Source organism: Dipodomys spectabilis, unplaced genomic scaffold (assembly GCF_019054845.1).
Source record: "Dipodomys spectabilis isolate Male_0828 unplaced genomic scaffold, ASM1905484v1 ptg000207l, whole genome shotgun sequence".
Lineage (NCBI taxonomy): Eukaryota > Metazoa > Chordata > Mammalia > Rodentia > Heteromyidae > Dipodomys > Dipodomys spectabilis.
Window position 1 is genome coordinate 11,400,872 of NW_024870884.1, and position 21,679 is coordinate 11,422,550.

The 21,679-nt window shown below is 48.3% G+C and overlaps 1 protein-coding gene across 1 annotated transcript; it reads right to left on the reverse strand.

The window, feature by feature from the left end:
- Window positions 1–3,089: 3,089 nt before the first annotated feature.
- Nodal (nodal growth differentiation factor) lies at window positions 3,090–10,330 on the reverse strand. The gene is made up of 3 exons (XM_042696303.1): window positions 10,135–10,330; window positions 4,205–4,917; window positions 3,090–3,292 (listed from the first exon to the last, which is right to left on the reverse strand). The coding sequence occupies exons 1-3, from the start codon at window positions 10,328–10,330 to the stop codon at window positions 3,140–3,142; spliced, it is 1,062 nt and encodes a 353-aa protein (XP_042552237.1). The 3' UTR covers window positions 3,090–3,139.
- Window positions 10,331–21,679: the final 11,349 nt, after the last annotated feature.

Here is a 21,679-nt window from a genome sequence, read left to right on the forward strand (position 1 = left end):
CCCTGTCTTAGAGAAACCCAAGGCTGAGACCATAAGAATCCTGCTGAAGGTAGCACTCCTAGACTGACATTCCAAACCTCTACTCTGATAGGAAGACATCAAATCTAGCTTATCCTGTGGGCCCCTTCATTGTGTCTAGCACTAAAAAGGACAGAGTTCTGTCCTTGAGGTTACTAGACAAGACTTAAGTGCTGTGTTAATTAATGCAAGGTGGTTGGTGTACATGCAGTGTTATCCAGCCCGGTTTAAGACATCAGACAAGGTAGATTTCTGGGCCAGGGTGGCCCATCTTCAGAGAAGGAAAGGACTGAGCTTCAAGACCAGCACCCAGACAAAGGCTTCCTTGGGTGCATCTAGTTCACTATATACATGCCTATCTGTGCTCCTGAGCTCAGGACTTGGTCATGCTCCCAAGAAAAGGATGGTTCACCATTTCATCTTCCAGGAATGTCAAAGGGTCCCATTAGTGTTCAGAACAATGCACAAAGCAGCCAGCTAACCCTGTTCTTTTCCCCTACCAGCCACCCTCCAAATGGGAAATAACCCTCAATAGGGGCACATTTGAATTCTTGGCAGAGACTGGGATTTGAACTCAGTACCTGATACTTTTTATTTACCCACTTATCAGGCAACCAAGGAGTCAGGAGTCCAGTTTTTCCCATTCATATCTGACTTAACACTGCTTCATAAACAGCAGGTTTGCCTTGAAAGCAGTTAAAATAACATGTTGAGCCCTAGGTTCAGGCAGAATAATTCTCAAGCAGTTCTTTCTCTAAGATGATTAAGCCTCCATACAAGCAGCCACTGCTGAGAGGCAAAGCTGTTCCCTGGGCTCTAGCGGGTAGTTTTTTGTTGTTTTTTTTTTTGCCCAAATGCCTCTGGCCTGCAGCAGGTGACTCATACAAGCACCTGTCTGTCTGCAAAGGAGATTTTGCCACTTTGTGCCAGTGCCTTCTGCTAAACAGGCATGCCTTCCAGCATGGAGGTCTGTCCTCCAGTAGACAAAGAAGCTAGCTATACACACTCCCACAGGCCACAGCCACAAATAGTTTGACCTTTCTCTTGACTGCTCCCACCCCCATACAAGAAATGTTGGCCCCTGAGTAAAAATACTTCCAAGCCCTAGGCTGGGACTTTAACTCCCCAGAGCTTTAGATTAGGGAGTAGGGGGAAGAAGGGTGTTCAGACATTTGGCCCCAAGGTCTAAGGCTTAATCCAAAGTTAGGTGAGTCCCTGAGGCCCAAGAGACCAAGTTATTTTCTGGTGTAGCTATTCCTTGAGTCATTCAGGAAAGGGAATTGGACCAGCTGATATCACAAGGCTAGCCAGGGGGTATGGTTGTCAAAAACGAAATCAGATTATGACTGAATTGTCTTTAACCCCAGGCAGACACCTTCCCAAGAAAAGCAGCTTGCCTGTGTTGCTGAATCAAGGCCTTGAGGTTTCTCAAGTCCATCCTTGGCTCTAGCAAACCATACTCAGCCCCTGGCTGGGCCAGGGCTACTATCTTTGATTCAACTAAGGCTGTGCTTCAGAGTTCCCACACCGCTTGGGGCCCTTCTAAGGCCTAAGCACAAGTGGAGGGGCAGCCTGGGAAATAAAATGGGGGCTTGACTTCTGTGGACTCATTCCCAGCAAAATGACCCACTCAACCTACTAAGGAAACTGCCCCCATTTTGGTGATATATGGTGTACAGAAGGGCTGCCTTTGGGAACTTTCTATACAGAGGAAGACTTGTGCATGGGAACTCGACAGGAAGCTTAGGTGGTTTTTGCTGTGCTGCCACATGGAGCTAAGTCCAAAGGAGCTGGTAACCTTGAGGCAAAAAGGAAAGAGCTTGGGCCTTAGGCTTAACAGGCCTTGGAAGCATCAGAGGGAGAATGGGGGTAAGGCCAAGAGGGCCATCTGTCAGCAGACATCCCTTCTTGGTGCTGGGGATTAAAGCCAGGGTCTTGGACATACTAAGGAAATGCTGTCCCCATTGACCCATGCCAGGCGCTGACAGACATGTCCTAAGTGCATTAGAATCTACCACCTTTGAGGGGTTTGTGTATGTGCCGGTATCAGAGCTTGAACTCAGAGCCTTGTGTTCTTGCTAGGCTTTCTTGCTCAGTTAATGTTCTACCATTTAAGCCATACCTCCTGAGTCCAGCATTTTGCTGACTAGAGATAGCATCTCACAGGTTTTTCTGCCATCCTCCAGATCTCAGCTCTGTGAGTAACTAGGATTATAAACATGAACCATCAGTGCCCAGCAGTCACCTATGATTTTATATAAAGAGGCTGAGCAGTGAATACACATCTCAGTGGTTGATCTGTGACCACTCTTCTTCCACCTCCTACCACCCAGGTAAAGTTCACCCTTGCTAGATAGGAACCTCCACGGACTTCATTCACAGTACACATTGAAACTGAGGTGAATTGTCACCAACTTTAATAGATGTGGGTCATATCTGCCAAGCAGACTGATTTAGCGACATAGTGTAACGGCTCCAGCTTCTGCAATGTAACATGGCCAGTCCTCTTGGACAAGTTCCCACCTCTCTTGTCAAAGGCGACAGCTGGCCTAGGAAAACTAGACAATGGTTTGATTGTAACTCAGCAGAGATCTTGCCAGGAAGCCTTGGCACAGCCAACACATTGCTGCTAGCCAGCCAGAAAGATGGGGCACCCCTAATACAGTGTGAGGCAGGGGGAGCCAAATGACCAGTTTTAATCTCATAGAATGACACTAATCTTTGGGGAAGGACAGTGGGTCACAGACCACTTTTGAGACACACAAACACAATAGATGGCCTCAAAAATAAATGTATGTATGCCTCCCCTCCCCCCAACTCTGGCACACAATTCCATAGGGTTCACAAGTTTAAAAACTTGGGGAAAGAGTTGTTGCACTTGAGCTTTTAGTTGCCACTGTCTTCAGTGAGCTCTCTGCCCAGCTTCCTTGTCCCTCTCCCTGACAGGGGCCTCTGGGCCCAGCAGATAGGACAGAGCCTTGCATTTACAGTGGGCAGCCCTTCCTCTTCCGGTCTGACGGACACAGCTGCTTCTGTTTCTCCTCCCTGGATAGATGTTATGTCTTCCGGGAGCTTCCTATCCTTCTGGAGTACAAGCCAGCTTGGCCTTCCTCAGGGGCTGTCAGAGGCAGCCACACTCTTCCACGATCATGTCCTCATGGTGCTCCAGGAGCACTCTACCATTGTCCACATACAGCATGCTTAGTGGCTTGGTCTTCACCGGGGCACAGCAGGTGGAAGGAACCCGGTGGGGCTGGTATCGTTTCAGCAGACTCTGAAAGAGAAAAGAAGAGCGGAAGGTCAGGTTACATCCCAAGAGGCTAAAGAGAATGAAAACCAGTTTCCTGGACAAACAGGAAAACTTATCTTCACAATAGGATCAGCATGCCAATATGTTATCAATTATTAACATCCCAAATAAACTAGCTTTGTTCTGTTTCTAAGCAGAGAGATTCTAAAAGTTATGAGTGGGCTGAGGGTGCAGCTTAGCAATAAGAGCACTTGTTTAGCATACACAAAGCCCTGGATTCTGTTTCCAAGAGCCCTAAAAAAAACAGCCACACACTGGTGGCTCACACCTGTAATCCTGTCTACTCAGGAGGCTGAGATCTGAGATCCTGGCTCAAAGCCAGCCCGGGCAGGAAAGTCTGTGGGACTCTTATCTCCAATTAACCACAAGAAAACTGGAAGTGGCGCTGTGGCTCAATTGGTAGAGTGCTAGCTTTGAGCTAAAGAGCTCAGGGACAGCTCCCAGGCCCAGATTTCAAGCCCCATGACCACCACCAACAACAAAAAGTCTATCATCTTAGTTACTCAGGATACTCTACAGCATCCCTACCAAATATGGCATGGCCCTATAGGTGGGGAAACTGAGGCTCAAGAGAAGCAGCAATTGAATACACAAATTGCTAATGAGTCACACATAGTGTGAGGCATCTCCAATCAGATTCTAAATTTCCTGAGTGCTGAGGCTTTCAGTGCTATCCACACAGTACACAAAAAACTGCCTATGGGACCAGATTCCACCCTGTGATGGGACAGCTGTTTCCTCCCGGGACTTTTTACTCAATCTGGCGTGTTTGAGGAACTCAAGTGACTGTTGAGCGACTGAACAGTGAAATATGATAGCAAAGGTGGAGCAATGTCTCCCTGTCCAGCAGTCTGCCCTCAAGTGTGGGCACCATACCTGGATGTATGCATGGTTGGTGGGGTGGAACTCCTCCCCCACAGGGTTAGGACACTCGCCCTCACAGCGATAGGCATTGTACTGCTTGGGGTAGATGATCCAGGAGCCCCAACCAATCAAGTTGAAGTCTACCTGGAACTTAACCTTCCGACACAGTTGGCTTCTGTCTGGCAGTGGATGTCGGCGCTGCCTCTTGCCCCACAAACTCCTCTCCCGGGACAGCTGACCTTCCTGAGCTCGCCAGGAGCTCTCGGCTTCCCACAGCAAGGTGGCACCACCCAGCCGTCTTTGCTCCCGTGACAGGTTGGAGTAGAGCATAAGAAGCACATTGGTATTGGTGACAGGTGGGGTGGGTGTCTGCAGCCAGCACTCTCCATTCACACTGGACATCTGTTCCTCCAGTGCCCTGGGGTTCTTCAGCCATTTAGAGAGTGGCCTGGTCACCTCCAGAACCATGCTGCCTGAGGAGAAGGTGACTTGGGATGGAGTGACAGTGAAACTCTCCATCTGGAAATGTTCTGGGCATTTAGCCAGGTCCTCCTCTGCATCCAGCTTTGGCTGGTGGAAGATCTTGATGGTGAGTTGACCCTCATCAGGGAGGTCTACAGGGCTGGGCAGCTGCAGCCGGAGCTCAGCCCATGCCAGGTCCTCCTCTTGGTTCAGGAAGGAGAAATCAAAAGTGAAGGTCCAGTTCTGCCCATCTACCTCCACAGCTAGGGGGAGAGAAGAACAAAGAGGGGAACTGGTGAGAGGCGCCCTCAGCCTGAGTCATGCCACAAACCACCACAGCTCATAGATCAGTCCTTACTTTTTTGGGGGGAGGGATGGGGTTGGTCAGTTGGGGCTTGAACTTAGGGCACTATCCTTTTAACTCAAGGCTAGCACTCTACCACTTGGAGCCATAGCTCCACTTCCAGTTTTCTGGTGGCTAATTGGAGATAAAAGTCTCACAGACTTTCCTGCCTGGACTGGCTTTGCACAGAACTCAGCCTCCTGAGTAGCTAGGATTACAGGCTTGAGCCACCAGCACCTGGTTTAATCCTTACTTTTTTGTCAGCCACTTCTCATGCTTGCCCCACCTCTTCCAGCTACTGACGTTTGGGTCCATTTTAAGGATGGGGAAAATGGAGGTTGCTCCTCGCATCCATCTTGAAAGGTAACAAGTAAACCTAGATTTGCATGAGTGTAAAACACAGGCCCCAGCCTCTCTTTAAGAGCCCCTCCAAGGTCAAAGAACAGCAGATAAGTGCTGCCTTCCTTTCTCTCTCTCTCTCACAGTCTGAGTGCTGAGCCTGACTCTAGGGCTTCTCTTTGTCCAGTGAGCCTGGAGCTCGCCACCTCCTCTGTTTTCTCATTGAATAGGATGGCCTGCTTCACTGACACACTGAATTAGTTGTATCATGAAACCCCAAGAGCTGGCCATCCTCTCCCCACTTGTTCCTACCTAATGAGGGAGAGAAAAACTTCCTCCTCCCCCCCCCCCCCCCCTCCTCTGGTTAGTTGTAGGGCTTGAACTCTGGGCCTGGGTGCTGTCCCTCCACTCTTCAGCTCAAGGCTCATGTTCTACCACTTGAGCCACAGTGTCACTTCTGGTTTTCTGGTTTCCTGTCCAGGCTGGCTTTGAACCACGATCCTCAGATCTCAGCCTCTTGAGTAGCCAGGATTACAGGTGTGAGCCACCAGCGCCTGGCTAAAACTTTGATTTTTAGCAACCTCGCAAGTAGGTTTCTATAGTCATTCTAGGCATGATTTCACAGGCACCTCAGTCTTCTACCCAGGGGTCTTTCCTGTCTTATCGGCACACAAAGCCACACCTGCCAGTGCTCCTGGTGCAGACACACAGCAATCATACATTCACACATAGCCCTGTACCACCCACTTAAGACAGCCAAACCATACTAGGTGATATGGAGTGGGATAGCATATTCTGTATGCTTTAGTAATTGATTGATTAAAAAAAAATTTTTTTGCTGGTGCTGGGGCTTGAACTCAGGTCCTGGGTACTGTCCCTGAGCCTCTCTGTGCTCAAGGCTTGCACTCTACCACAGCTCCATTTCCATTTCTTTTCTCATGGACTTTTCTGCCCATTCTGGCTTCAGACCTCAATTCTCTGATCTCAGCTAGAGGTATTTACAGGCATGAGCTACCAATACCTGGCAGTAAATGTTGATTTTTGTCTGATGTCTAGCACATATTTATAGATTTTCAGGCCAATTAAAAAAGCGATCTTGGTGTCTCCATGCATGTGTCTGTCTGTCTGTCTATGTGTGTCTGCATGTTTGTCTCTCTGTGTCTGTTTCCCTATGAGAGCACCCACATTCTTCTAGAATGTGCCCCTATCCTTCTGTTTGTCTCCTTTTTTGTCAGTCTGATTGCCTGTTTGTTTACCTACTTAGCTCTGCCAAGTTTTCTTTAAAAAAAAAAAAAAAAAAAGCAATCTTATAGGCAAATGCTTGTGGTTCATACCTATACCCTAGATACTGAAGAGGCTGAGATCTGAGGATCACAGTTCAAAACCAGCCCAGGCAAAAAAACCCATGAGACTTTTATCTCCAATACCAGCAAAAAGCCCAAAGTAGAGCTTCAGTATAAGTGGTCGAGTACTAGCTTTGAGCATAAAAGCTCAAGGATCATGGACTGACCTGGAGTTCAAGCCCCCAGACTTGGCAATAACAACAACAAAAATGATCTTTTATCTAGGCTCCTGTGGCTCATGCCTCTAATCCTAGTTGCTAAAGAGGCTCAGATCTGAGGATCAAAGTGTGGTTCAAGTGATAGAGCTTAGCCTTGAGTAAAAACAGCTCAATGAGATCTTGAGGTTCTGAGTTCAAGCCCCAGGACTAGAACCAAGAAAAAAAAGTGACCTTTTTTTTTCTCTATTTTATTGTAATTATAAAAGTGAGATACAGATGGGTTAAAAAAGTGATCTTTAACATTTTTCAGGTTGGTTTCCTTGTCTGCAATAAGAATAATAACACAGTCTTCATCCCTGCATCATCACAAGGACTTAAAGAAATAAAAGAGGTTTGATAATTGCTTGCTAAATAAAAAACAAAAACAATGAGTGTTGACCTGTTTATAAGTAAATCATCACTGTTAGATGCAGCGTGGGCGAACCACAGAACAGCTTTTTTTTTTTTTTTTTTTAAATTGTCCCAGATCTTTGTTCTGAATGTGGATTTCTCTGGGAAAACTTGTCTGTATGTATTATAGAAGGCCAGTTCTCAGCTTCAGCTGCGGGCATCTCCCAGCCCATTTCCAGCTGCCCTTTCATTTCCACTTCCCTCCTCATTAGCACCTGCAGGAGGCAATAACCCGCCCTGACTAGCAACTCTCCTCAGAGGTGTGGGAAGGATGTGCCAGGTCACATTCCTATGCCCCACCGGACTGAGAGTTAGGTGGTACCCCATAGCAATTCCTATGCCAGCAGACCTGTGACTTGAAAATGTTTTATACCAAGCATTTTCAGAGAAAAGTACTCCTGCTTAAATATTAAGAGCAGGAGCCCCACGGTCTCCCAGTTAATGGCTCAGATTCTGCCACTTGATGTTTGACATTGATGCCAGGCTACTTTTCTCTGAACCTCAGTTCCCTTCTTTATAAAAGGGAGATGACCACTTCTCTGAGCATTAAGGTTAACTGAGATAACATATGTAAAATGCTTTGCTGGTACAACTACCAAAAGATCAATGCATGTTAGCTGTCTTCAACCTCCTAATTATAATACCTAAAGCTAAAGTTTGAAGTGAAGGTGTGGGCCAGGCAGTGAGGCCCTGGACAGTGACAGAGTTACCTATGTGGGAAGTGGACATTGGGGGGGGGGGGACTGCTCTTGCCACTGGAGTTAGCCTGTGACTCCCAAATTATACAACAAATACGATTTGAGGTGGGCATGAAGGGGTCCCAACATTCTGAACCCTGTCCATCTATGCACACAGCCCAGCGTTATCCTATCTTGATCCACTTCCAAATCTAAACAAGTGGTTGGAGTGTGGGTCCTTGGCTTCCCCACCTAGCCTAGGGTCTCAGTAGAAAAGATGACAATAAGTAAAAGTCATAACCATATGTTATCTTCCACTGCCAAGGGCTTTACAAATACTGTCTTCTTAAATCAGGTAAGGAAACGGAAGGGCCAGGGTGAAGAAGGGTAGACAGTGATGTACACACAGGCAAACCCAGTTTGCTCAGGCATCCCCAACTGGCTCTTTATGTTACGGAGGTGCAGCCTCCGAAGGAAAGAAGACAGCTTGGGACATCCCTTCTCTAGGCTGGCTGTTCTGGCTGCTCTTAGAAAAGGAAGCAATCCGGTATAAGAATCACAACTTAAAAATTGTTTAAATGAGCTGAGTGTGGTGGCACATGCCCAGCTACTCAAGAGAGGGAGGCAGGAGGAGAAACCAGAGCAAAGGTCTCATTAGAGACCTGGCTCCAGAAACAAAATGCAAAACAAAACAAAACCCACAGTGCTGGGGGACTTGGCGCAAGTGCCCTGGGTTCAGCCCTATTACCTACAAAAAAATGTTGAAATGGTAGTAAGCTTTGTCGTGCATGTTTGCACACTCATCTAACCCAAAAGACAGCAGTTGTCTACCAGACCAGTGAGCCCCTGGTGCCAGTCTCTCCCGTACCCACAGAGAAGACATTGTCCAAAAAGCAATGCATTCTTTACCTGACTTATGTAACTGTGACCCCTCTGTACATCACTTTTATAATAACAATTTTTTAAAAATGATAGAGAAAAAACAAACCATTCAAGAACTTTCCATAAGAAACTGAACGGGATGAACCACCATGGTGCGTTCCTGTCGAGCAGCGGTCCAACTAATTTCCTATCGCTTCGCCCTCCGGGGTGTCCCTCGTCTGGCTGGTCCCCCGATGACCCTTCCGGAGAGGGTCACTGTCTGTCTCACCCCAGACGCCGCGGGCAGGGGAGCTTGGAGCCCCGCCCCCAGGCCAAGAGGGCGGGCGGGCGGCGCACAGATCAGATTGGCGGATGTGGATTGCGCCCCAGTCCCGGGCTGGGCCGTCTGGCCCCCGCCGGCCGAGGGAAGTGCGTGGCCGCAGAGAGGCTCAGGTGACGGGTGGTGAGTTTGCACCAGGGAAGGGGGTCCCACGCCAACGCCCCTTCCCTTTGACGTCCACCCACTACGCCACCGCTGCAGGTGCCCAGAACGCGCGGCGACTTTGCTCGTCCCGCAGATACCCTGGGGTCAGTGCGGTCCGGAGCCCACAGTCCCGGTCCCAAACAAGGCTCCTAACACAGAGTCACCCGGGACACTTGACCGCACCCCAGCCCGGGCTCGAGGACCCAAGGTGGTCTCAAGTGACCTCGGGACACCCCATCCCTAATCTGTGATCTGAGATCTTAATCCCTGATGCCTCCTCCAGAGACTCTCCTAACTACGCCAGACTCGGGGGACCCAGTCCCCCTCACTCGGCAAAATGAAAAAGGATATTTAACCAAATCACAGCAATAATTGCCTTCTATTATTCTAAGCCGGCTCGTGGGGTTGAGCGTTTTTCTGTGCGTTCAGCATCAATCCTCTCCACTGTCTCCTGTGCAAACGAGAGCGCCCAGGTGCGTGACGCCGGGACCGCGGAGATGAGAAGCAACACGATCAGACTCTCCCATCCCCACTCCCAACAGTACTGCGCTCTAAGCACCCCAAATCAGGATCTGGGAGTCAGTGGTTTCAGTTAGAGACATAACCTGGATGCCCAAGTCCCCTCCTACTTGGCCACCAGCCCTGCGCCCCAAGGCTGCCGGCGCGTAACACAGACACTGGCTGTGTCCATGGAGTCCTGGACCAGGTACCCCCAGGAGCGCGGCGACCCCAGCCCCCAGCCACAGCTCTCCGCGCACTGGCAGGGTGCCGAGGCGGGCGGTGGCCTGAGGGGATCCCCAGGTACCAGCGGGGCGCACAGCTCACCTTGCGCCTGCAGGCTGCGGATGATGTCTGCCCCGGGCAGCGGGTCGCTATAGAGGCTCAGCATGTACGCGAGAGGGGACGGCGACGAAGGCTGTCCCCGCGACCGTAAAGGCACGGCGGCCACCGTGGTGGCTCGGGCCAGTAGCAGGAACCACCAAGCACGCAGGAGGAGGAAGGGCAGGTGCAGGGTGCGCATGGTGGGGTGGCTGGAGCTGAAGGCTGCGTCTCCGCCCCTTATATGCTGGGCCGCCGCTGCCCCGCCTCCGCCTATCCAGTCTCCTCCGAAACTTTAAGAACCTATAACAACCCCCCCCCCCGCCCCACCCAACACCCCAGGATAGATGGGCGGGGGGGGGGGGGGCGGGGGTTAGTTTCCAGGGAGGCCCTGCTGCGAGGAGGTTGAAATCTGTGTCTGAAGGAAAAAAGACCCTCAAAGCTGGGAGGGGAAAGAAGGGGATGTAGAGGAAGTTGGGTTTGGATCCTGGGTAAATTTGGTCTCCAGGTTTGCAGGTCTAGGCGGTTTGGCACCCTGGCCCTCTAGCTAGGACAACCTTATTGCTAAGATAGAGCAGGCTTATCTTCCTCAAGCTCTCAGCTCAAAATTGTAGTTTTTGTGGGCTGGAGGTGGAGCTCAGAATGGGTGCACTTGCCTAGTATTCAGGATGTTCTCGGTACTACACTCAGTACCACCTGGAGTCCTTTGCCCACTCCACTCTTTCTGGCTCCATTAAAGTATGTCTGTTTGGCTCAAGAAGGTGTGTGTGTGTGTGTGTGTCCGTGTGCTCTCTCTCTCCAGTTATGTCGTTGGGCTCGTCGGGAGGACAAGCCTGTGGTACTTGCAAGAACGAAGCTGAAAGCCTCAGGGATGAATGCCAGCTTCAAATATGGAAGTGCTCCCTTGGGGATCAGGGAGGTTGGGACTAGGAGGTAGGTTTTAGCCTTGGGAAAGGGAGCGGTCTGCCTAACCAACCTGGACTCAAGTCACCTCAGTGATTCAGAAGAAAAGATGCTGCCGGTATCTTGCAATCCTGGCAGGGCCACGGGAGACCTGAGTTTTAAGCTCAGACCCATTCATTCCATCTCTGGTCCCTGCACCTTACTAACAGCAGAGGAAGGAATTAAACCTCGATTGTGCGTTTCTATAAAAGTAACTTTTTTCAAACATATTTCTTGCTCAGTATAATCATGGATGTGGAGAAATGCATAAACAGGGCTAATGTTAAGGGTAGAAGAAGTCGGTGTATTAGTTGTTCATATCAGAATTAAGGGTTAAATGTTTCAATCACAGGGATAAAGGAGTTAGGAGAAGGGTCTTGATAATGAAATTGTTTGAAAATATGCTTGAAATGCTACTAAGGATTATTGTTAAAACATTATTATAAGAACATTAGTATATTATTCTGCTATGAAAAACAAGGTGAGCAAGCCGGTGGCACATTCCACAGGTATGAAAGTTCTTTGCCTAGCCAGTCTCAACAGGGAAGAGCAGGGCTAGAATGACCTTTAAAGAAATGTAAATTTCTCCCCTAAGTGTCTGGCCCCTGTTTTCCACGACGCTGAAGGCCTTTCTTCTCCGAGGTTCCCCACCCCCACCCCTGCCCTTGCCCTTGGCAAGCCTCAACAAGCACATTAACAGCTCCCTAACATTTACCAAACACCTACTACGTGCCAGGCATGGTGGTAAGTGCTCTATCCACTGCGGCTCTTTTACAAGATGCCTGCAGTTCCGCAAAGTCACAGCCTCAGACCTGAGCAGGTGCTAGAAGATGGAAGGACTGCAAAGCCACTGTGTCTTCCCAGGTGTGCTGTCCCCCCCCAGCTCGAAGGGCTCTCACCTACTTGAAGTTGTCCCGGGCATGCACACCAGCCACCTGTTGGCTCCTGTGAGCCCGGACTGTAGTTTGTTCTGCTATCCCATCAAATGTAGAGTTGAGGCCAAGGAAATCTCACTGAACTCATCCAGGCTGGCTCTGTATCTCCACTCTGTGTCTCCACCAGAGAAGATGCATCTCCAGGGGTGTTAAACACGATTTCTGAGTCCCAGTCAGACTTTCAGAATTTGAATTTGGAGAGAGGGCGTGGAAATTTGCATACTTATGCACCCAAGTGATTCTTATCCAAAGGCTTTCAGGAAGCTGGGTGGGTCAGGGTTCTAGTTGTAGCTCCTACCCCATCTCTAAATTCATTTTCCTCTTTTGTAAAACTAGCTGGAGATACCTTTCCCAGGCAGATTAAAGGAAATGAATGTAAAAATGCTTTGCATGTTCTGAAACTAGTGAAATTATAAAGGATTAACCATACAGTTATTATTAAGTGTGTTCCCGGTGGTTGTCCATCTGCCCTAGCCTAGGGGTTCCCTGGCTGAGAGTTGGGAACTCCTCCCCAGAGGCAGAGGATCCAGGGTACCTTGCTCATTTGCATATGTGTATCAAACAATCCTAGCTTGTGGTTAGTGCTGGAGCCCTAGGCCAGGATGTAGGCAAAAGAATGAAAGGCAAGCAGGTCCCAATGACTCACCCTTGTAATCCTAGCTACTCAGGAGGTTGAGATCTGAGGATTACGGTTCAAAACCAAACCAGACAGGAAAGTCCATGACACTATTATCCTCAAGGAACCAGCAAAAAGCTGAATGTAAAGCTGTGACTCAACTGGTAGTGTGCTAGCCTTGAGTGGAAAAGGTAAATAAGAACACAAAATCCTGAGTTTAAGTCCCAGTACCAGCACACACATGCATGCACACACACATGCATGCACACACACATGCATGCACACACATACACACACACACAAAGAAGAGTGATAATAACATAACAATGATAATATTTGTTGATGAGGAATGTACCAAGTATTCAGATAATCCTTGCATTGACTTTATCAGCATCTCCACTTCAGAGAGGAGAAAAACAGAAGCTCAGGGGGAACAAAGTCCCTTGCTGGAGGAAGCAGCCAGCAGGTGAAGGGTAGTAGGTTGCTTGTCAACCCAACCCACATCTTTAGCACCTGGACTTTCTCCTAGAAGAGGAATGGAAATGTTCCTGTGTTTTCCAAGCTCTCCAAGTCTTGCCTTTCCTGAGTTGGCTTCCATAGACAGAGCTCGTTTCTGATGTGTATTGGCCCCAAGTTGCCTGGGCATCTGGAATTTCTCTCACACCAGAAGAGCCACTGGACTGGCTGACAAAGCTCATCCATCTTCAGACTTTCTCAAACTCTTGCATCATGGAAGAAGCTGAGTCTTTGTGGCCACTTCAAGACTTGGTCCAACAATCATCTTTCCTTTTTTAAAGACATTGGTTCACCCAGGTCTGTTTCCTGCAAGAAAAACCAGAAGTGTCCTTTTTCCCACATGAGAAATGACACCTTTTTACTTCCCCTGCCCTAGACAGACTGACCGACAGATCACCTGACCTGGGAGATAACCTCTGAGGCCAGCCCAACTGGCTGGAAGGTTGGGGCCAAAGTCCCTTGAAGTCCCCCAGCGTTTACCATCTGGCTGTGAGGACCTTCTCCAACACAAGCAGCAGTGTGCCTTGTGACTCAGGGGTCAAAGGATACTTTTCTCTTACCACTTCCCATCTTGAAGCTCCTGCTTGCCTGGCTATAAAATGGAGGTAAATAATATCTAGTTAAGCTGTGTGCATGCATAAACAGCATTTGGTCATCCCTTTATTTATTCACTAAACAGATTTAATGTAAAATTAAGCAGATTTCTTGCTGGGTGTTGGTGGTTCACGCTGATAGTCTAGCTACTCAGGAAGCTGAGATCTGAGAATGTTAGATCAAAGCCAACCTGGACAAAAAGTCTGTGAGATTCTTACCTCCAATTAACCACCAAAAAGCTGAAGCAGAGCTGTGGCTCAAGTGGTACAACACTAGTTTTGAGCAAAAAAATCTCAGAGAGTGCCCAGGCCCTGAGTTTAAGCACCAGGACCAGTGTCTCCCTTTGCACCCCCCCCCCAAAAAAAAATGATTTGGCCATCCTTGGAATCTGGTATCTAACAAGGTGGGAGGAGGTTAGAGGTCCTGGAACAAATCTCCTGCAGATACTCACAGACAATTGTGTCCACATAGAGGAGACCTCCATGGAGGAGGAATTACATAGCAACTGTTGGGGGTGCTGGTGGCTCATGCCTGTAGTCTTACCTACTCAGGAGGCTGAGATCCAAGGATCGAGGTTCAAAGCCAGCCCAGGCAGAAAAGTCTGTGAGACTCTTATTCCTATTAACCACCAGAAAACCAGAAGTGGAGCCGTGGCTCAAAATGGTAGAGCACTAGCCTTGAGCAAAAGAACTCAGGGACAGTGCCTAGGCCCTGAGTCCAAGCCCCATGATGAATAAAAAATAAATAGCAACTGTTTTCTAGGGGGTGGGTACCTGCCTGATCAGACCCCTCCTGACACATAGACACAGACTGTTTGCCAAGTGGATGGACTCCCATCTCTCAAAGCAAAGAACATTTCACCCTTCCCTTGCTCCTCTGCTGTTCCCACTGTTTCTAGCCCAGGCAAAAAGTGAGATCCCATTTCAGCAGGGCATGTTGGTGCACACTAGTCATCCCAGATAAGTGGGAGGTATAACTAGGAGGATTGATGTCTAGACTAGCCCTGGGGCTCGCAAAAATGCAAGACCCTATCTTTTTTACTTTTAACTAAAATAAAAAATGCTAGAGGCATGACTCAAGGGGTAGGATGCCTAGCTAACAAGAGCAAAGTCTCAAGTTCAAACCCCAATACTGTCCCCCCCCCCCAAAAAAAAAGCTCCTCCACATTGGCTCTTTAGCAGAGCCCCCTTCTAAGTAAAGTATTATAGAGTAGTTGTCCAAACTCCTTTTGGTGACAACTACAAATGGTTTGCTCTCTAGAAATGGGCTCCTGAATTCATTTATCTTGGAAACTCTAGTCCTGGTTCATACAGACCATTACATTCTGTGATCTGCTGCTCTAGTTACAGAATCAGCCCCAGGAATGACAGCAGTGGGTCCAAGTATAGGCATTCTCTCTCTCTCTCTCTCTCTCTGGGTTGGTCATGGGGCTTGAACTCAGGGCCTAAGCTCTTTTGCTCAAGGCTAGTGCTTTCAGCCACAGCCCCACTTCTGATTTTCTGGTGGTTAATTGGGGATAAGAGTCTTATGGACTTTCCTGCCTGAGTTGGCTTTGAACTGGCTTTGAACTTAGATCTCAGCCTCCTGATTACAGGTATGAGCCACTAGCACCTAGCAGGCTTTCTCTTTTCTGTATTTTTTCAGGTGCTTCTAGGGTTTGAGCAAGGAGCCTTACAATTGAGCCACAACCTCTGCCACCAAGTAAGGTTTCTTGCTTGTAATTTTAGTATGCCTCTATCTCTTCTGTAACTCAATTTCAGTATGCACCTACCTCTCTCTACCCACCCAGTGGCCTAGAGGCTGAGACCCAGAGCTGAGAGGTGCACTTCAGGCAAGTTCTAGATACATAGGGTTCTCTGTGATCTCGGGCTGCCCTGTTGCACATAGTATTCCAAACTTCCCAGACCCCAGGCCGTGAACTCTGGCCCCACAAAAATAACTGTCCTTCCCCCAAATTTCAAAGCTGTTTCTTTTTCTGCTGGAATGATTTTGTTCCTTCATTATTTCTATACAACATTCCCATTAGCTGGGCACGGTGATGTGTGCCTATGGTCCAACATACTGGTTATGAAATCCATCCTTGGGTGTCAGGAGTTTCCCACCAGGAGGCCTGGTGCCTGGTTTGCTCTCTATTCTGCAACATATTATTGCAGAAAGCCTGGCATTTGATAAGTGGAAAGGTTGCACACTCTACCACCTGCAGTGGTGGCAGTATTTTGTTTGCCACACCCCCCCACACACCAGGTTTTTTTTTTTTTTTTTTTGGTCGGTCGTGGGACTTGAACTCTGGGCCTGGGCGCTGTCCCTCAGCTCTTCAGCTCAAGGAGAGCGCTCTACCACTTGAGCTACAGCGCCACTTCCGGTTTTCTGGTGGTTTATTGGAGATAGGAGTCTCACGGTCTCTCCTGCCCAGGCTGGCTTTGAACCGCGATCCTCAGATCTCAGCCTCCTGAGTAGCTAGGATTGCAGGCGTGAGCCACCAGCGCCCGGCCACACCAGGTTTTTTAAAGTTTTAAGTAAACTATCAATAGTAAAAATGTATAAGATTTTGCATAAGCTAGATAGACTTCTTATACTTTTCCTATAGAAATAGAAAGGTTTGGGCCCTCATTCCAATATGGTGAACATTCCCCAAAGCTCTTTGCTTTTTGCCTACAATTAAGTATAGTTGGGTTCTGGTGGCACATGCCTATAATCCTAGCTACTCAGAAGGCTGAGATCAGGTTTGAAGCCATCCTGGGCAGGAAAGTCTGAGAGATTCTTATCTCTAATTAACCAGTAAAAAGCTGGAAGAAGCAGCTTAGTGTTTTCACTAAGCAAGAGCTTCAGGACCTGAGTTTGAGGCAGTTCAAGCCCTAGTATCAGAACACATGCACACACACACACATACACACACACACACACACACACACACACACACACACGATCAATTGTAAGACTGATCCCTAATGGTTCCTTTCTGTAGCAGGGTCTGTTCCTTGCAGTGTGCTAGGAGCTTCACACTCTGCTACCCATCACACCTCTTTGTCCAGACCTAAAGACAAATGGGTTTGAGACCCTGTCATATGCTGGGTGAGGGAAAGGCACTCTGGAGTCAGGAACCCAGCTATTGTCCTGGGTCACAGGGACTAAGGTGTGGTTGGATTGTGGGTGCTTGGCCCAGGCTAGGTAAATCAGAAGGGCTCTGTCCTGAGTGTGCATTGTAATGCATTTCTGTTATCTAAGGGACAGTCGGTCAGTTCTCTAAATCATATGGGGTGCTTACTTTCATGTTATTGGAGGGGAAACTGAGGCTTCGAGGGACTAAGGGCATACCCAAAGTGGAAGAGCTAGTGGGTAGTAAGCTATTCTCAGGAGGGTGAGATCTGAGGATAGAGGTTCGAAGCCAGCCCAGGCAGAAAAGTCCCTGCGAGAGCCTTATCTCCAATAAACTACTCAGAAAAAGCTGCAAGTGGCACTGTGGCTCAAGTGGTAGAGTGCTAGCTTTGAGCACAAAGGGGCTCAGGGACAGCATCCAGGCCCTGAGTTCAAACCCCAAGACCGGCAGAAAAAAGAAAAGAAGTTACCTTCGTTTTTTTTTCTTCTTCTTCTTCTTTTGAGCAGTGTTGGACTGTGAACCAGGTCCATTAGCTCAGTTCCTCCATGTCCCCAGGTCTCCATATGGTGTCTGACATAGGCCAACACTCAGGCCATGTGTGTGAGTCTCTGCACTAGGGAGCTTAGGGGTAAGGGATGAGGACAGGGTGGGTGCTTCAACAAAAGGACGTGAAACCCCAGGTAGCCTTCCTCTTGGGTGTCACCTCACTCCCTGAGTGCATGACTCAGGGACACCTGTCTTGGTGTGACAGTGTCTGCATACCAACCACTGCCGGTTGCTGCATTCCTGTGTGCAGGCATCTGCTGCACTCTAACTTCCATCCCCTCATGTTGCAGAGGAGACTGGCAGGAGCTGGGACCTAGCACTGCTGATCACCACTGGGTGACCCACCCGAGATGCTCCAGCTCTGGGGACCAGGCCTGGCTGAAGTTCTGTCTGCTTCAGCTTCTCAGCCTGTTGTTTTCTCCTGCTCCTCCTGGGGGAGCCCAGGCCACTGGTGCTTCCCACAGGGTCAGGAGGTGAAGGCTCCCCTGGCCTGGGAAGCCCAAGGGCGGGGGAATGGGAGGGTTCTGTGAAACAAACAGATACCACCAGGTTGTCTTCTCCTCCCACCCCTAAAGACCACTCTGGAGATTCCCACAGACATCCAGCTATGTCTGCCTGTCACCTCCCCACCCCGCCTCCCCTTCTTCCCTTGTGTCACTACAGAACTACAGTTTAGCCAGAAAAGAGAGCTGTGTGTGTGTGTGTGTGTGTGTGTGTGTCTGCAGACCCTAAGAAAATGTTCTCTGTGTACTAGGTGCTGACTGCCAAGGATTTTATGTGCACAATTAGTGTTGTCTCCCCAAATTGCTTTATGATAATCATTCTGGGTACTCATTAGGAATAAAGAGAAAGCCAGGTGCCAGTGGCTCACACCTGTAATCCTAGCTACCCAGGAGACTGAGATCTAAGGATTGCGGTTGGAAGCCAGCCCCAGCAGGAAAGCATGAAATTCTTATATGCAATTAATCACAGAAAAAGTGGAGCTGTGACTTAAGTGATAGAGCATTAGCCTTGAGCACAAAAAGCTCAGAGACAGTGCTCAAGCAGAGTTTAAGCCCCAGACCCGGGGTGGGGGTGGGGGAGGGTGGGGATGGGAAGACTAAAGAGAAGCCAGGAGCTTGCTGGCTCACACTCATAATACAAGCGATTCAGGAGTCTGAGTTCTGAGGATTGCAGTTTGAACTAGCCTAGGCAGGAAAGTCCATAAAGCACTTATCTCTAATTAACTACACTCAAAAAGCATGAAGTGGTGCTGTGGCTCAAGCCATAGAGTGCCTGCCTTGAGCAAAAAAGCTGAAGCCTCAGAGCATGTGCGTGCGCGCGCGCACACACACACACACACACACACACACACACACACACACACACACAATCCCTAAATCATAGGGCACTTTTTTGGGGTGGGGAGGCATTACTACTTTTGTCCAACTCAGTATGGAGTTCAAACTTTGAACTCAAGTCTGGAGTTTACTCAGGCTAGCACTCTACTGCTTGAGCCACAGCGCCACTTCCAGCTTTTTTCTTTTTGCTTATGTGGTGCTGAGGAATCGAACCCAGGGCCTCATGCATGCAAGGCAAGCGCTCTACCACTGAGCCACCTTCCCAGCCCCATTCCTACTTTTTTGTAAAGTGAAATTTTAAGCTGTAATAACTTCAAAAGTATACATGATAGAAATTTACAAAATCATCCTGTAATCATTTATTTAATCTGTTTTATTTAGCCTTGCTTGATACTAAGAAGTTTATACATTTGAATAACACATTTTTAGGACTTTATTTCAGTCAACATTTGCTATTTTCAAACAGAATTTGTAGTAGAATTCTATCATTAATTAGCTGGAATCATAGGGAAACATGGGGAACATGAAGACACTGTGAGGAAACTCACAGGAGGGTAGAGAGGGGAAAAGGAAGAATAATAGATTTTGACTAGATTCTAATATTTCCTTGTGTGAATTACCATAAAGAAACCCCTTCCTACAATTAATATGTACTTAAAAATGGAAACCAGGAAAGCAAATCAGGCTGTGTTGGAGATGGGCATCAGCAGGGGTAGCAGGGCAAATGGAGAGAGTGAATGAGATTCTATCCAAGAAATGTATATGCATGTATAAAAAATAGAACAATGAGTGCCTGTGGCTCATGCCTGTAATCCTAACTACTCAGCAGGCTGAGATCTGAGCATGATGGTTCAAAGCCAGCTGGATCAGGAAAGTCCATGAAACTCTTATCTCCAATTAACCACTAGAAAACTGGAAGTGGAGCTGTGGCTCCAAGTGGTAGAGCTCTAGCCTTGAGTAAAAAAGCTTAAGGATAGTGCCCAGGCCCTGAGTTGTGGTAGAGCTCTAGCCTTGAGTAAAAAAGCTTAAGGATAGTGCCCAGGCCCTGAGTTCAAGCCCCTTGACTGACAAAAAATAAAATTATTTTAAAAAAGGGGAAAAAAAGGACAACGAAGCCAGGCATTGCTTGCTCATGCCTATAATTCTAGCTACTCTGGAGGCTGAGATCTGAGGATTATGCTTCAGAGCCAGCTCAGGCAGCAAAGTCCATAAGACTCTTATCTGCACTTAAGCACCAAAAACAGCTCCAGTGGTGGAGAGCTAGCCTTGAACATAAAGCTCAGGGACAGTGCCTAGGCCCTGAGTTCCAGCCCCCAGGACCAGCACAAAAAAATAAAAACAAACAGAACAATGAAACCTGAGACTTGGTAGGTCTGGAGGGGACTCAGAAATTCTTGTTCTTCTTGAACAATGTTTGTTTCCTCCCCCTCCCCCGGGGAGCAGTACTAAAGTTTGAACTCAGGGCCTTGCACTTGTTAGGAAAGTGTTCTACAACTTGAGGCATACCCTTACCTCTCTCTCAAGAGTCTTACTGGGTAAGATGGGAGACAGATTTTTCTCCTCTCTGGTCTGTCTGTTGGTCTTGCTCTTTGTCTCTCTTGCATCTGGTAGACATTTCTGCTGTCTTTTTTTTCTGGAAGGATCTGAGGCTCAGAGGTTAGGTGCCTTACCAAACATCACACAGTTAAAAATAGCCCAGTGGGCTTTGGGGCCCAGGCAGTCTGACTCCAAAGCCCACACTTGGGGTCACTCAGCAGTTAGGGTGGGAGCACTTTCATCTCTTCACTCACCCAGTCACAGTTGGCCACTGAGCTTAGGACTCGCAGGATCCCCAGGCTGGGGCCTCCCCCATTCACATCAAATGGCCCCAGACTTCAAAGGCAGCTTGCGGGGGAGATGCATACCATACTGGCTGGGATAGCTAATACGATTAACCAGAGACCCAAAGGGGGCAGGAAGTCTCTTCACCACAGAGAATTCACTAGAAGTGAGAATACATTCTTGCCTCCCCAACACACTCAGAACCTTTATTTACAGGGCTGTTAACAAAGCTCTCTGGTCACTCGGGGATGAGGGGTGAGCTGGGTTGTGCCAAGTGTGTATCCATTCCATAGATGGAAAACATGCTTAGACTGCGGCCACCAAATCTGGGCAGGACTAGTGCCAAGTACCTTGGACACACATCTCCCTCTCCCTCCACTTTTTTTTTTGTCAGTCCTGGGGCTTGAACTCAGGGCCTGGCCACTGTCCCTAAGCTTCTTTTGCTCAAGGCTAACACTCTACCTCTTGAACTACAGTGCCACTTCCAGATTTTTCTGTTTAGGTGGTACTGAGGAATTGAACCTAGGGCTTCATGCATGAGCACTCTCCACTAAGACACATTCCCAGCCTGCTTTTTTTTTTTAATGTGGGTGTATGTCAGAACTGGGTTTTGACCTTGGAGCCTGGGCAGTGTCCCTTAGCTTTTTCACTCCACTTCCTGACTTTTGCTGGTTAAATGGAGATAAAGGTCTCATGGATTTTCTGTCTGGGTTGGTCTCAAACTCTGCTCAGATTTCAGCTTCCTGAGTAGCCAAGATTACAGGCATGTGTCACTAATACCAGATCTCCAGGGAGTACCATTTTACTGATTATGAAAACAGAGGCTGAGGTTACTTTCATTACCTTCCCGTGGTCAGGTGGATGCTCAACAGCTGAACAAGGAAGTGAGTCCTGGTCTGTTTTGATTCCAGCCTCTATACTCTGCCATGTGGTCTGGATGGGGCAAGCCAAAAAGGCCTCAGTGTGTCCTGGCCTCTCCCTGGACTCTGGCTTGGGGCCATACACTTAGGGAATATTCTTTGCAAGTCTGTAGTATTTGTAAATTCATGCAACTTTAGGGAGTGGGAATAAGCAATCCAGAGCTGAAATCCCATATCCGTGATTAAGACCTTAGAAAACCACAAGCCCCTCTTCTCCATGATTC

What these genes read in the sequence shown, in the direction of transcription:
- Nodal (XM_042696303.1), bottom strand. Translation starts at nt 10,330, where the DNA reads ATGCGCACCCTGCACCTGCCCTTCCTCCTCCTGCGTGCTTGGTGGTTC. An exon ending in CCGCAGCCTGCAGGCGCAAG is followed by an intron (nt 4,918 to 10,134) that starts GTGAGCTGTGCG and finishes CTCTCCCCCTAG; the next exon opens with CTGTGGAGGTAGATGGGCAG. An exon ending in CCAACCATGCATACATCCAG is followed by an intron (nt 3,293 to 4,204) that starts GTATGGTGCCCA and finishes TTTCTCTTTCAG; the next exon opens with AGTCTGCTGAAACGATACCA.